At 47.3% G+C, this 16,638-nt stretch overlaps 1 protein-coding gene across 1 annotated transcript in view; it reads right to left on the reverse strand.

Moving 5' to 3' along the window:
* Nucleotides 1–15,976: 15,976 nt before the first annotated feature.
* LOC139048728 (uncharacterized) overlaps nucleotides 15,977–16,638 on the reverse strand; it is a 1,701-nt gene continuing 1,039 nt past the window's right edge. The window contains exon 1 of the mRNA XM_070523263.1: nucleotides 15,977–16,638. This exon is cut by the window's right edge and continues 1,039 nt beyond it. Coding sequence (XP_070379364.1) covers nucleotides 15,977–16,638 — 662 coding nt within the window.

The raw sequence follows: 16,638 nt of genomic DNA on the forward strand, positions 1-16,638 counted from the left end.
GTCAGCCCGCCATAGGTTCTACGACTCCACAAGACAATTCTACTAACAGTTCGTCCCAGGTAATTCTCCTGTAACCACTGGCTCCCCATCGCTTTCATGGTGTTGCACATGACTACTTTATAGACCGACTTGACCAGTATTAACGTGCTGCCAATGTCAATGCGTGAACTGCTCAACAGAATCTCTTCCACGTGCATTTCGCCCTTGACGGTAGTGCTGGCACGTGGCTTTAAAACCGTGAGGCCAGCATCGCTACATGGAATTACGCCCAGCGCCAGCTCAGTGAAACTTTGCGAGTGTTAATCGACGGGACTGTGGCCAACAGCTAATGGATTTGCGCATTCAGACACCGAACGAGATCGTAGCTATGTTTGCCGAAGACGTAAGCCGCCTGCGTGGTAGAGCCAACCCGAACATGCCTGGGGAAAAGAAGTTGCGATACCTTATGCGTAGTGGTAAAAACGAACAGTCCGCCGGACTTGTGCGCAATCCACGAGTACCCTGGTTGATCTAATAAAGGAGCCACTGGTATTGAACGAGTACTCCCTCTAAGGTGCAGGCAGCGCGATCGCTTGCCCACCAGCACTCCTGTCAACGCCGCCGCAACGACTACTAAGAATCAAAACTCCCTCCATGACTTAACTGGAGAACTTCATCGCGCAGAACTTCAGAAGCTCTGGACACCGCCAGTGGCACCAGTCGCTGAAGTCATCCGTGATGAAATTAGGCAAGCGTTCTCTGCAGGCGCTTCTTGTGAGAAGCAGCGCCCCATAAGCTACGCCGACGCTGTCCGACACCAACTCGCTCTTAGGCCCATACGGTCGCACCATGAGCCGGCAAGGGCCTCACCTTGGTCTTCATCACCAGAGAAAAGACTGAGACATCCGCCTGTTGCGCCGATCCCGTCCTACGGCCAGCCGCCGTCAGCTGCATTCTGGTCACCGCCCCAAGACGAGACTTCGAGGCCTCCCACAAGTTCGAAAAACGGACCAATGGTGCACTGTCGTTAGGCTCTCCCTCTGCTATAACTGCGGAGGCATTGGCCATATTTGCCGCCTTCACTGGTACCGCGACGCTTCTCTCAGTTTCGAATGTCAGACCAGAATTGACGATGTCAGCGATGACTACATGCTACGACGCGACTATGCTGCTTTTCAAGGTCCTGCTGTAACATGCGCTTTGAGCGAAGACTCTCTACCTGATCACCAGGCCGATTTTGGCAGACAGTCCCGTTCTCCGTCCCCTGCTCATTCATCTTCAGCGAATGGACGTCCTTTTGCTGGCCTCCGGGGAAGAGCGTCGCTCAGCCGACGCTGGGGAAACTAACAGCGATGACCACTGGGCGTAAGGTAACGGGCCGACAACAAGACGATGAAAAACCCCAATAACCCCGCTACAGCATGCCGTGAAACCGACAAGCTCTGATACCAACGAAATTGTCAGCGCAAACCTTGTTTCAGTTGACGGACAGCAAGTGACAGTACTAGTCGACACTGGTGCCAATTATTGCATAACGAGTGAAGGACTAACCGGTCCCTTCAAGAAAGTAAAAACGTTCAGCACGGCACCCCATATAAGGACTGCTGCTGGCCAAGTGCTCATGCCTGCTGGAGAGAGAGAAAAGCGTTTACTGTAGGCTGGTAGGTTATGGTGGGTGGAGCTCCTCTTCCAGAGCCCCAATGGTTACAGTGGCTCGCCGGGCCTGGTCAAGTGTCGCCAGTTGGCTTCCCAATTCCACTTCCGAGAACGGTGCATCGCACGACCAGTTATGGTGAGTGTTGTCTAGGAGCGGCGAGACGGCAGCCGTCGGGCGTAACGTGCACAGGAACGTTATCTGTTCCACTATCGGTGTTCCTTCGCATCACGGGCATTTGTTGCTGTATTTGCAAGGACAAATTTTGTATAGCCTGGTGGGAAATGTGTAAATGTGGGGAAGTGTTCGATTGGACGTAGTGCCCACGAGTATTCATCTGAATGTTGTGAAAACAGACCACATTGTGCAAACTGCAACGGGGAGCATGCTATCCATTCGTGGTACTGACTGTCGTGAAAGAAAGTGAAGGAAATAGTTACAGTTAAATTCAAAGAAAACGTTTAATTCACAGATGCATGCAGTCGGGTATCCTACCTGCTAAAGAACAGCTTTGCTGAAGTGGCGCATCAAACTAACAGCTCGCATAAGAGTGTCCAACGCCTCGCAAGAGGAGACGGACGTAACAATCAGCCAAATGGCGCCGTCAGCGGCTAAAGAGCGGTGAGATTCTCGCGATCGCTCCAAGAAAGAGAAACCCCGTAACACAGTGGACAAAGGGAGCCCATCCAAGAAACCCATGTAAAGCTATCACAAACAAGCGTCTTCAGACAACATGCTATCTTCCGGAAAGACCGTGACCATCCTGTTTATTTGTCTAGAAGTGCGAAAATAGTGGTAGTTAATTGTGTTACGTGTCAACATGCCGCCGTTCAGACGTCCGTTGATGCAGTGTCAGTTTATGCAGTTCTTTCACAAGTTGGTAGCCGTATGTATCACGTATTTGCCCCTACTCACACCGGCAAAGCAAACTTTTATAACGTCAATGATTCGCTTCCAGAAATAAAGATAATCTAAAGATAGATTTTAACGCTCAGAACACGATGTGGGGCGATTCAGGACGCGAAATGACAGGTCGGTTCATAGAAAACTTCCGTGAACTTTGGTGCGTACCTTCTTAATAAAACAGTACTGCCTTATTATAATAAATCGCACAATTCTTGTTCTTCAATGGTCCCTCTTCAGACAATTGTCAGCACCGGCCCGTGGAAGGCAGACGCCTTCCAACACTTCTTTCTGGAATTTTGCATTTCGGCGAACTTGAACCCTGTACTTTGTATTGCTTTTTTGTTGTTACCGACCATTGTATATGTAACGACTAGCTGCTCCCTCCCCCTCCCCTTGTGTAATGCCCTAAGCCAAGGGCCTTTAAGGGTAAATAAATGATGACGATGATGATGAACTTGGAACGGCGGCATCCTGCTGCGCAAGGAAACATCGGACTTCGTCGCTGCACGTGCTGACTCTCTAATCGCTGCTGCATGCGATCGTAACGGCTACCTTGGTTGCGACATCGTTCAAATACCGGGGCGCCACCGACAGCTATAGAAGAAGAAAGCACTGCGGATCCCTTCTTCAATTGGCTGCCGCGGTGTGGAACGCAGGCGCCTTCCAACGCTTCTTTCTGGTATTTTGCAGGTTGGTTAACGCCAGCCACCTTTCTGTCCTCTACGTATTGGTAGACGACTTTCACTGCAGCTGCTGCCACTCTTGCTGTTCATTCACTAATGCTTTGTTGTAATTCTTGATACTTTTTCTATGCCTTTTAGGTTCCTATTTTTTTCTCTTTTTTCTGTAAAATGACCACTATATTACTTTTTGTTTGCGTTGAAGTGCTGGCGGACGTAATCTATCGTGAGTGATTTCAGTGGAACCGATTGTGCAAATTGTGAAAAGGATAGAGAAGCTGACCGTCAATCGTTAACATGCAGTGACTGTCTTGGGCAGCGTCATCTAGGTTCCTGTACTGGCGTATCGGAATGTACATATAAATCTTACAAGCAGCACTATAAGTAGTTTGGAAACGTACAGCGTGCCGCAAAACCAACACTACTGTGAGCAGTTCTAGGGAATCCGATGATAGCACTGGCACGGTGTTTCCGCTCAACATTAACCGAAAACTAAATCAGCTGCTTTCTCTAGGAACACTGTTATTGACATAGAGGCTTTATTGAAGCGCATGTAGGCCCAGTATGACACGGTACTCGCCTCCGTTGCAGCGCACTCAGGCGAAACTACAAAAGAACAGTTTCAAAATTTAAGGAAGTTGAACTCAAGCGCTGAATTCAGGAACTCAGTTGAACAGACGCTGAACTCAGGAGAGTGTCTGCTGCTGTAATCATCATCATCATCATCATCGTCATCATCATCATTATCATCATCATCAGCCTGGTTACGCCCACTGCAGGACAAAGGCCCCTCCCATACTTCTTCAACAATGCCGGTCATGTACTAAGTGTGGCCATGTTGTTCCTGCAAACCTCTTAAACTTATCCGCCCACCTAACTTTCTGCCACTCACTGCTACAATTCCCTTCCCTTGGAATCCAGTCCGTAACCCTTAATGACCATCGGTGATCTTCCCTCCTCATCACATGTCCTGCCCATGCCCATTTCTTTTTCTTGATTTCAAATAAGATGTCATTAACTCGCGTTTGTTCCCTCACCCAATCTGCTCTTTTCTTATCCCTCAACGTTACACCGATCATTCTACTTTCCATAGCTCATTGCGCCGTCCTCAATTTAAGTAGAACCCTTTTCGTAAGCATCCAGGTGTCTGCCGCGCAGGTGAGTACTGGTAAGACAAAGCTATTATGCACTTTTCTCTTGAGGGATAATGGCAACCTGCTGATCATGATCTGAGAATGCCTGCCAAAGGCACCCCAGCCCATTCTTATTCTTCTGATTATTTGCGTCTCATGATTCGGATCCGCCGTCACTACCTGCCCTAAGTAGATGTACTCCGTTACCACTTCCGGTGCTTCGCTGCCTATTGTAAATTGCTCTTCTCTTCCGACTGTTAAATATTACTTCAGTTTTCTGCATATTAATTTTTAGACCCACTCTTCTGCTTTGCCTCTCCAGGTCCGTGAGCATGTATTGCAATTGTTCCCCTGAGTTACTAAGCAAGGCAATATTATCAGCGAATCGCAAGTTACTAAGGTATTCTCCATTACCTTTTATCCCCAATTCTTCCAATCCAGGTCTCTGAATACCTCCTGTAAACACGCTGTGAATAGCATTGGAGAGATTATATCTCCCTTCCTGACGCCTTTCTTTATTGGGATTTCATTGCTTTCTTTATAGAGGACTATGGTGGCTGTGGAGCCGCTATAGATATGTTTCAGTATTTTTACGTACGGTTCGTCTACACCCTGATTCCGTTATGCCTCAATGACTGCTGAGGTTTCGACAGAATCAAGCGCTTTCTCGTAATCAATGAAAGCTATATATAAGGGTTGGTTATATTCCGCAGATTTCTCTATCACCTGATTGATAGTGTGAATATGGTCTATTGTTGAGTAGCTTTTACGGAATCCTGCCTGCTCCTCTGCTTAGCAGAAGTCTAAGGTGTCCCTGATGCTATTTGCGATTACTTTAGTAAATAGTTTGTAGGCAACTGGCAGAAAGCTAATCGGTCTATATTTTTTCAAGTCTTTGGCGTCCCCTTTCTTATGGATTAGGATTATGTTTGCGTTCTTCCAAGATTCCGGTACGCTCGAGGTCATGAGGCATTGCGTATACAGGGTGGCCAGTTTCTCTGGCCCCCTCAAATATCACTCTCAATATCACTAACCCTCTCCCTCGAAGCCATTCAGAACCGCGCATGCCGCTTTATTCTATCTAATTACTCTCGTCATGCTAGCGTAACACTCATGAAGCAAACCCTTAACATACCGGAACTTTCAGTACGTCGTGCATACAGTCGCCTCTGCCTTTTCCACAAGATTTACCACAACCCGGTATTAAAAGCAAAACTTCTTACTCGTCCTTCCTACTTTTCATCCCGCAGCGATCACCTTCATAAAGTTTTCGTGCCATCTTGTCGCACGAACGCGTACTATTACTCTTTTTTACCTCGCACCTGCAATGACTGGAACCACCTCCCCGCATCGGTCGCTACTATTATAGACTCATCGGGGTTCAAGACTGCTGTTCTCCATGCCATCTAACAAATGTTTTATTCATTCATCTGCATTTTTTTTCTCTATGTATATGTACCACTCCTTTCTGTAGCGCCTACGGGCCTTGAAAGTATTTAAAATAAATAAATAAATAAATAAATAAATCTGCCCGCCATCCTTCAACAAATCTGCTGTTACCTGATCCTCCCTAGCTGCCTTCACCCTTTGCATAGCTCCCAAGGCTTTCCTTACTTCTTCCGGCGTTACCTGTGGGATTTCGAAATCCTCTAGACTATTCTCTCTTCCATTATCGTCGTGGGTGCCACTGGTACTGTATAAATCTCTATAGAACTCCTCAGCCACTTGGACTATCTCATCCGTATTAGTAATAATATTGCCGACTTTGTCTCTTAACGCATACATCTGGTTCTTGCCGATTCCTAGTTTCTTCTTCATTGCTTTTAAGCTTCCTCTGTTCCTGAGAGCAGGTTTAATTTTATCCATATTATACTTCTTTATGTCAGCTGTCTTACGCTTGTTGATTAACTTCGAAAGCTCTGCCAGTTCTATTCTAGCTGTATGGTTAGAGGCTTTCATACATTGGCGTTTCTTGATCAGATTTTTCGTCTCCTGCAATAGCTTACTGGTATCATGTCTAACGGTGTTACCACCGACTTCTATTGCACACTCCTTAATGATGCCCACATGATTGTCGTTCATTGCTTCAACACCTAGGTCCTGTTCCTGGGTTAAAGCCGAATACCTGTTATGCAGCTTCATCTGGAATTCCTCTATTTTACCTCTTACCTCTAACTCATTGATCAGCTTCTTATTTACCAGTTTCTTCCGTTCCCTCTTCAGGTCTAGGCTAATTCGAGTTCTTAACATCCTATGCTCACTGCAGCGCACCTTCCTGAGCACCTGAACATCTTGTATGATGCTAGGGTTAGTGCAGAGTATGAAGTCTATTTCATTTCTAGTCTCGCCATTGGGGCTCCTCCACGTCCCTTTTCGGCTATCCCGCTTGCGGAAGAAGGTATTCATTATCCGCATATTATTCTGTTCCGCAAACTCTACTAATAACTCTGCCCTGCTATTCCTAGTGCCTATGCCATTTTCCCCCACTGCCTTCTCTCCAGCCTGCTTGTTGCCTACCTTGGCATTGAAGTCGCCCATCAGTTTAGTGTATTTGTTTTTACTCTACCCATCGCCGATTCCGCGTCTTCATAGGAGCTTTCGAATTCCTGGTCATCATGACTGGATGTAGAGGCGTAGACATGCTGTAAGTGACCTTGAATCCCTCATTCGAAAACTGAACCTTGAAATTCATGGGCTGGGGAAACATTATAATGAATGCTTCATGATCAAAATAAAAGTGCTCGCCGAAGAACCTGAACTTGATCCTCTAAACGATCAGACCATCTTCGCCACTCACCGTCTTTCTTCACAAAAAGATAGTACACCAGCCGTCTTTGTTAGCTTCACGCAACACTCGATGAAAGACAAGTGGCTCGAAAAAACGAAGGCTATATGAAGACTAGAATCTGATACCTTCATATCCGCAAACCTAACCGGGTATAATATGTCGTTGCCAAAGGTTTCAAGGGAATGAACCTTCGTAAACAATTTCAGATTTGTGTAGCATGGTAATGGAAGAATTTTGTTCCAGAAAGAAGAACATGCCAATGTTCATGTAATCAAGACCGACAGTGATCTGGGAAAGCTGAAATTGTGATACTGGAGTGCTGTCCGCACGTTTTCCAGTTTTGACATGGCTTCTGTTGACTCTTTATCCCCGTCTGACTTTTTCTATTCTGTTGGACCAGACCATAAGAAATCTACTCCATACTTCCATCTCAGTGGCCAGTCAGTGCGGAACAAGCATGGCAAGCTCTGCCTTGCTTCTGCAGCTTGACCTTTCAGTTTGATTTCATCATGCTGTCTGAAACTTAGCATGACCAGCACTCAGTCGTAAGGCAACTTCCTAAACATGAATGCTTTACCTAAAACAGAGAAACGTCGCGCTGAGGTGGTGTTCATGATAACATTGATGCAAAGTGCATCAATGAATTTCGCTCTATTACTGATAACTGTTAAGTCCTATCAGTTCTGAATGCTCGACCTGTCCACTCAGTTTTCTGCCATCCACCAAGCAGTAATTTAGATCATTTCTGGCAGTTTCTTGAAAAGTTCCTTTTTTGTGTGTGTTTGGATTCCAATTTAAACTCGTGTTGCGTGATTTCAATATCAATATGATGCCCGACAATACTTGGAAGTGAATATTTGACGCAATTAAACACGCCTATGGTAGCTTCAATATCATACCAGCATCTGCCAAAACTATTCATATACATCTACGTATATCGCCGCATTCATTACAAACATTGCATTAAATTAGGTTAAATCGGGGGTGTTTTCCGGCGACCTTAGCGGCCTTGTGCCCATATTTCTGAATCTGTACCCCAGATGTCAACGAGCAACTGCTACTGATACCTTAATACAAGCGGTTAAGCTGAATACGTTAGAAAATTTCCGTGCCGAATCAGGAAGCATGGACAACGCGGATGTTTATGCCACGCAAATTTCGGATGTGACATGTGAAAGCTTCCCCAGACTATTTTTCTCTTGCTATCACAGACAATTTCCTTTTAGTGTTGCTACGGGATAGTATTTCCAATGACGAAGAGGAGAGCAGTAAGAAGATGACGATGATGATTAGAAGCTAGCGCGGGCTGTTGCCTCTTGGCCAAACGCAGCGTATTTTCTTGTAAATATACTTGTACATAGCTTTTCGTCTGCGTCTTCCTCCGTAACATATCTGGTTGAGGTGGACGTTCCCTGTACCTCGTCACGGAGCTTCGCAGTGGACGGTACGTCGAGCCTTCCTTCATGGCTCCCGGCGACGACAACCCGACTCCGCCGGCTCCGACACCTGCTGCCACCTCGACGACTTACATCACGCTCCCCGCTCCCCGTGATCCGCGCGTATTCTCGGGCAAAGATGGGGAAGACGTCGATTACTGGATCAGCCTGTATGAACACGTCAGCCGCACTAACCAGCGGGAACCTACTATTATGCTCGCCAACGTAGTATTTTAACCTCGGTAGCACACCTAGAGTTTGGTATCGCATGCACGAAGATGAGCTCACCAGTTGGGATTCACTTAGGACACAGCTTCGAGACTACGGTCACCACGGCAACCCCTACGGTCACCAACTTGCCGCGCAGAAGGCGCTTTCCAGCCGTGTGCAGACGTCAACAGAGCCTTATGTCACGTTCATTCAGGACGTCTTGGCTCTGTGCCGCAAAGTTGACACCCACATCACTGAGTCCGACAAGGTTGCCCACATCCTCAAAGGCATTGCCGATGACGCCTTTAACTTGCTCGTTTGCAACAACGTAGTGACGGTGGATGCTGTTATAAAAGAGTGCCGCCGCCTGGAACTCGCTAAAAACTGACGTAATGACTAGCAGTTTTTCAAGTCCAGTGACTAGCAGTATTTCAAGAGCGCTTTTGTGGCTTTTTGTGACATCGACGCGTACGCCCATGCTCCAAGGATATTCGTTGCCGAAATTCGCCTACACTTCAGCTGGCTCTGTGCTGTCCGTAGAGCTTCGCGTTCGACGTAGTATTGGAGACAGATACAAGGTAGATTTCTAACAAAGCGTGGGGGAAGAAAAGCAGCACTTTTTAATGTAAATATCGAACTTTACACAGCGAAGAACAGATAAGCATGGTTTGTAGAAAAGTGGAGAAGAGGTGGAACACTGCACACGTGGTACACAACTCTCTGGCAATGAGTACTTGCAGAAAACGACGCCTGCTTGTTATACCACATAGCTTAGGGGACAATTGCAGGAACAATGCCTGCATATATGCGAAAACTTTTTGTAAGCAAGTACGCGAGCAGTTCCTGGCATTTTCTTTTTGATTTTGGTCCCTGGTGTACTAAAACAAATTGTCACTTGATAATTCGCAAACTGCAGAGAGTTGCCAAGACAAGGATATGTTCTTCACTAAGCTTGAGTGAGGTACGACGAGTGCAGTTAAATATTAGAAAACACGGGCTGGTAGAGTGTTACGCGTAGGCGTGCACACCCCATGTCTATAATCGGCTAGCTTCAGTCGGAGGCCGCGGATCTGGAAGACAGAAACGAGCACCGGAGGAGGAGGTAGAAAGGAGGATAGCGCGACGGGAACGTAGGGAGGAGCCCGCTGCAGCCGTGCAGGGGAGAGAGGAGAAGGAGTTTCGCAGAGAGAAGGGTAGGTGGAGGCGCACTGGGCTCACCTCCTCTAGCAGTTACTATGGATTTCGGGTGCGGAATGGATGCTCCGGGTTCGTCTCGTGATCGAGAGGCTGAGCGCGAGTTGATGGGCCCGGCAGTCATCAGCGAGCGCCGCTCACAAGCTGTACAAGACAGGCAAAAGACACAGGCTATTCATGCCCAGGAGACTCGCGAAGAACGTGCTCGGCGCATTGCGACAATGAGGGTGTGTCAGGCAAGACGACAAAGCTTGGGAACTCTAGAACAATGACCATTTGCTCGTGCGTAACTCGCGTTCACGAAGAAATGTAATATCGTGCTGGTGAAGCAGCGCAATGACCCGGACAAGGCGGAAAGGCACAAGAATACAGGACACTCACTGCACTCGCAAGCACTTGGTTTTCGAACAAACACTTCATACTTATATAGTTGCGCAACCTCAGACGTCAAAGATAAGTAAGGCAAGATTGAAAGCACTTCCAAATCCACTTACCCGAGCATACTAGGGCGTCAAATATAGGCAACGTATACATTATGGCGTGCAATCTGTCCTATTTGTTGCACCCTTAAAAAATTGTACAGCGAAGCTGTTAAGGGCTACTTTCCCCACTATCGTGTCCGCGTGGAGAATCAAATCCCCGAACATAGTGCAATGATGGGCGGACCCGTGTGCGGAGGTGCAGCAGGCGTTAAACACTCCCCATGCGCGAGGCGATCCCGAAGATAGTGCAATGCAGGTTGGACCCACGGCGGAGTTGCAGCTCGCCATTAAGGGGCCCACATATGTAGCTTCGCTGGTCATCCTTCTTAACAGAGCGAAATGGCACTGAGCTTTTATTACAATTTTTTCTAGTGTCCTTCCAAAAAAGCGACCTCATGATGGCTTAGAAGAACAGGTGGCTGACTGATGCAACCCTTGAACACTTTTATTACCTCTTCCACTATTCTCTCCAAAACAATGTTATACTATAGCCAAAATATCATCTACAAAACGGAACACCATTACTGCAAGGGCAATAATGCTTGAATCAATTGCTTTGTCAATGTTACCGAGTGAAATTGTGCTAAGTACCGGAGCAACAAACAAACCAGACTTTTGTCTGTACACAGCATTATTACACAGTACAAAAGTGGACGCAAGTTAGAAAGTTCAAGAAAGGTTTTAAGTGGTAAGCCACATTTGTTGACAAATTACATCTCATCGTTGTCTTCCACCATACGATGCCAATGCAGGGACCATGCGGCTTGTTGTAATACAAATGCTGTACATCTATACTGAATAATTCGCATCTTGTAGTGTTAGACGTGCACAAGTGCGATGCTTAAATTTTGCAACAAATACGATAGGATTGCACACAATTATTTACATGTTGCCTATCCTTGAAGCGCGAGTATGCGCTGGCAAAGGAACTTGAAAGGCCTTTATTCTTGCCTTGCGTATCTTTCACATCTCAGGATGCGCAGGTATAAAAAATATGAAGTGTTTGTTCTAAAAAAAGTAGTCCTGGGGGCAGCAAGTGTATTCTTGTGTCTCTCCGGCTTGCCCTCATCAGTGCCCTGCTTCCCCAGCACGCCATCATAATTATAACAAAATCACCCAACTTTCCATATTACGGAGAAACATCATTGAAACTTTTTCGTATTGCAGGGGATCAAAATGAAATGCCGATTGAAATTTTGGTTGATTTTGAATTTAAAGCGTAGGAAAAATTTCACGCAGAAACTTCTATGGGATTCGCATAGGTACACCTAAGCATTGTGCCACTTGCTCGTCTCCAAGCATCTCAGTGCTATTATTATTGTTATGAAAGCTGATCCAACCAGTATAAATAACAGGGACTGTGCCGCCATCCTGCGGATGGCGGCACAAGGTGAGTTCATAGCGCAAGCAAACTACTGCTTTGAAAAGTATATGGACAGCGCAACAAAACAAGGCCACAAGAAAAAACGAAGACGAAGACAAGCGCTAACTATCAACGAAAATTTACTTTCGGATGGGTCGTACTCATACACACAAACAACTACGTGAACAGCGATATCAACCATAAAGTTACACCAAGATAACTAAATGAAAACAATCCCAACACATACATCAGGAAACACAAGAAAACCTAAATCTCATATCGCAAGTGCGGTCGGCCTTCATGCCTTGCGCAATTTACCTAACTTGCGCGCGGACAGTGATAGCGACGTTTTGCTGAGGCATTCGTCAGCGGCCAAGATAATTTTCTCAGTTTCTATTATTATTATTACACACTCGCACTTATCCATATCTGTAATAGTGGCATATCTTCCAGCAGTGGGTGACATGGCCGACCTGGACGCCGGTTGCAATGGAAAGCAAGAAACTATCGCCTGATACAATCGGACACCTATTTCTGAGCTCTCTTAAGCACTCATTAATGCATCTTCCGATTTCGCCGATGTAGCATCTACAACATGACAGCGGAATGTGATAGAGCACTCCTACCTCGCATCCTACGAACGGATTTTTGTGGTCCTTATCACACACGAGCCTTTTCTTCCTCACTGCGTTGATAGTTTTGCACGCTTGTCTTCATCTTCGTTTCTTAAGTCCCTGCTTTGTTGCGCTATCCAGATACCTTTCACTGATGACCGACCAACAAGCCCATATCGCCACCCCCGTCTATAAACTACTGCGGGTGACAGCATCAGGTGCGCTGATAATGTTCCCAATCATTATAAGCCGTTGTCGCTCTTCAGCGCCTCACCCATCTGCGACGAACCAGTATTACCCAGATTAACCCGCGTATGGCGCGGCCACGCGGGCCCTATCTCGAAAGTGATCTGCGACGGGGACATAGTGCGCCGAGTGCTGATAGTTTGATGTGCACTGTGTTCTCGCCATACGATTCGCGTTGAAGGGAGACGAAGCACGAAGGGGAATTCGCTTGCTGCTGCAGGCCCTATCTTGAACACGAACGTCTTACGTGACGGATGGACGGATGGACGTACGCGCTTCCTCGTGGGTAGGCATGGAAATGCCTACGCATTTGCAGTTAATTTTTGTCGGTACAGGACCCGGGCGCAGGTGCTGCATGTACTGCTAACGCCACATTAAACAAACCTGCCATTTTTGCGTCTGTGCAAGACGTTCGCCGCAGGGAGCTCGAGCCGAAAGGGTCCAGACCCAACTGCGCATATGTGCCTGAGTGCCACCGCAATGATAATAAGCATGTGCGTGGCGTTCATGCTCCACTCGTTCGCATGTGTACGGCCTGAGGTAAAATCATGGAGCCATGTCTTTCAAAGCTTGCTTCTGCCTTGCGAAAAGAAAGCTCAAATGGCCAGTGAAGTATGATTATTGAAATCTGTAAAAAGTGTAATACCTTGGCTTAAGCACTCGGCACGAAATAGCCCCGTATAATCGCGTGTCTATACTTGTACGGCGGGTTTTCTTGCATTACAACAAACACGCTTGTAGCTTTTTTTCTTCTGTCGATATTGACGGAACATCCCGGCATAGAAGACTTTATTTACCCTTGACATTACATGATTTACCACTTTTTTACCCAAGACAGAAAACTTGTGTGGCAATCGGGCGCCGTCGTGTTGAGCTACACCTCATAAAAAAATGTCCTAGGTCGGCGCAGCACGCGCCGCACAGTCACAGCGTAAGCTGCAGGAACCGCATCGTCGCAGCACCATTTTCGGCACAACGCACTAAAGGTTCTTCGCGGGGAAGCTTCTTTTCCTCGTGTTTACGACAACGATCTGAACTGTCCTCCCGGCGTCGACGGCGAGATGTCACTTGTGCTGCTTCCTGCTCATGTCTGCGTCGTCGCTATCACTGTCCGCGCGCAAGTTAGGTAAATTGCGCAAGGCATGAAGGCCGACCGCACTTGCGATATGAGATTTAGGTTTTCTTGTGTTTCCTGATGTATGTGTTGGGATTGTTTTCATTTCGTTATCTTGGTGTAACTTTATGGTTGATATCGCTGTTCACGTAGTTGGTCTGCGGACCTAGATGTAACCTCATTGCAGTCGTGCACGTAGCTCTACGATTCACCTCTTCAGCAGCGGTTTGTATCCTGCGAGGAGGCGCCATAACGTCCACTGACAAGTAAACACAGGAATCCAGACTACACGGCGCACGTGTCGCATTGCTTGACCTGTTGCACGACACTATGCTAATGACGACATTGAATATGCATTATTGACATTCCCTTTGGTACCGCACGCTGACAAATAATCACCTAGCCTGCCTCATTCAATTAGGTAAGCTATACATGTCTTTCGTTCTAGCACTTTTGTATACATCTCCTGAATCTGGTTTTTCTTCCGCATTCCTTCTCTATCTACGTTGTACAATTACCTATACTGGATGTATGGATGGACGGATGGATGCTATGAGCGTCTCCTTCGGAAAGGGGTGGCGGGTTGCGCCACCAATATCTTCCTAATATACTGCCTAATGTCCTAGCTAAGTTAAAGAAGAGAAAAACACGTGCAACTGCTGCATGGCGTACCACCTCGTGTAATAATACGGAACTGCAATACAAATTGTGCGGGTATCGACGCTACGCGGCATGTATCTCCCATAGCATGTCAAGTGGCATGATATGTTGCTAATGAAGGTAATGTTCATGATATTGATGACGATTATTTGGCTTCCCGTTTAAACCGCGGCGATGATAAACAACCACCTAGCCGGCTTGATTTATTGAGGTATGTCATAATTTTTTTTAATTTTAGTAATTTTATACGTCTCTGTAATTTTTTTCATTCTCAAGACTCCGCTGTCTGCTTTTTTGAGGAACCCGCAAGGGTTTCCTCAAAAAAGTTTGCGTGGATGTCTCATTTTCTCTTTAATTAGTTATGTCCACCTTGCGGACTTCCGCCGAACTATTCTGTCATGCTCTTGCCTTTGCTACGAGTTGTTGATAAATTTGGTTTCGCCCCCATCTATTGCCTGTTTCGTTAGCTCACATGGTAGAGTGGCTGCCCCGGAAAGGCGATGGTCCCTTGTTCGAGTGCCGGGCTAGGAAGAATGTTTCTTCAAATGCGACGCTTTCCTTTCGAGGAATCCGTAGGGGTTCGCTTTGTAGCAGTTACCTTCATTTGGGTGGATGTCTCATTTTCCCTTTATCAATTACTTCTATCAACCTTACGGGCTCCCGCAGAACTATTACGTCAAACTCTTGCTTTTGCTTTGAGTTGTTATTAAATTCGACTTTACCCAGCCATCTGCTAGCCGCCTGGTTGGCTTAGATGGCATAGCGGCGTCCCCGGAAAGGCGGTGGCCTGAGTTCGAGTGCCGGGCAGGTCGAATTTTTCTTCAAGTGCGAAGTTTTTCTTTCGAGGAACCCACAGGCGTTCCCTTTGTAGCAGTTACCTACGATGGTGTGGTCGCTGCCTAGGTCGATCCCCGTGTTTCTCCAGGTGATCGCGCCCCGGATGTTGTTCTTGACGAACGTGAGGTCCGGAGTGGTGTCCCGGGACACGGAGCTACCAATTCTCGTCGGATGTGTCGGGTCCATTATGAGGGTGAAGTCGAGTTCCGTGGCGTCTTGGTGCAGGTCGCGGCCCTTTGCTGTATACTTGTTGTAGCCCCAGGCAGGGTTCATCGCGTTGAAGTCTCCGCACCCGATCAGCGTGTTACGGCCCGCTGCGGTGCTGGCTCTGTGCAGTAATGTCTTGAGTCTCTATTTTCTTTGAGATGGGTTGTTGTAGACGTTCAGCAGAAATATGCTTCCTTTTCTCTTCTTGCCCGCGATGATTTTGGTGAGTGTGTGCTCGATCTTGATATTGCTTTGCAGCTCATGTTCGACGAACGTGAGTCCCTTCCTGACTAGGGTGCACAGGCCTCTGCCGTCGGGCGGTCCCTTGTTCACCCTGTAGCTGGGGAGGGACGGTGCGTCGGTTAGTGTCTCTTGTAGTACTATAACGTCTGGCTCGCGCGCGGCATGTACGTTGTGCTGTTGGATGACTGCCTTCTTCCTTCCGAAGCCGCGACAGTTCCACTGCCACGCGGTTACACGTGCTGCTGCTGGTGTTGCTTTGGCGGCCATGATTGCGTTGCCGTGTACGGGGCTCCCTGGTTGGGTGGATGATGCGCGAAGAGGGGCGCAAACGTCGGGTGGCCTACCATCGGCTGTAGGGTCCTTTCGATGTAGGCGAATCTGTTCGTGTTATCGGCTTGGTAGGTCTCCATTGTTTGTTTCAGTGCTGTCACTGCTGCGATGTTTGTCGTGATTAGCTGTTCGAGTTTGCTGAATGTCGCTTCGAATTTCGCTTCGAGGCTGTCGATGCGATCGTTTTCTGTTTGCGTGCGCGTGGCCTCGATGGCTCGCTTCTTTGATGCCGGTTCCTCTATGGCTTTCTCCTGGATGTTCGTTGTCGTTTCCTCGGTCTTGCTTGTGCTTGGCGTGGGTCTCTGTAGAGGCTCGTTGTTGCGTAGCAGCAACTGACGAATCTCGGCGATCTCTTTCGTAAGGTTGTTGATGGTCGCTCGCAACGCCGCGTTTTCCTGTCTAGGGAGCTCATTTGCCACCCGGACCTTATTAATATCTTTTTTCTTCGTGGTTTCGGTGATTTTCTGCACGTTCCTTATGTTGTTTCCTTTCGCTGCGTCGACCCAGTTCACTCGCTCACGTGTTGGTGACGTTTTCCTGCTGAGGCTTCTCTTGCAACAAC

Source organism: Dermacentor albipictus, chromosome 8 (genome assembly GCF_038994185.2).
Source record: "Dermacentor albipictus isolate Rhodes 1998 colony chromosome 8, USDA_Dalb.pri_finalv2, whole genome shotgun sequence".
NCBI lineage: Eukaryota > Metazoa > Arthropoda > Arachnida > Ixodida > Ixodidae > Dermacentor > Dermacentor albipictus.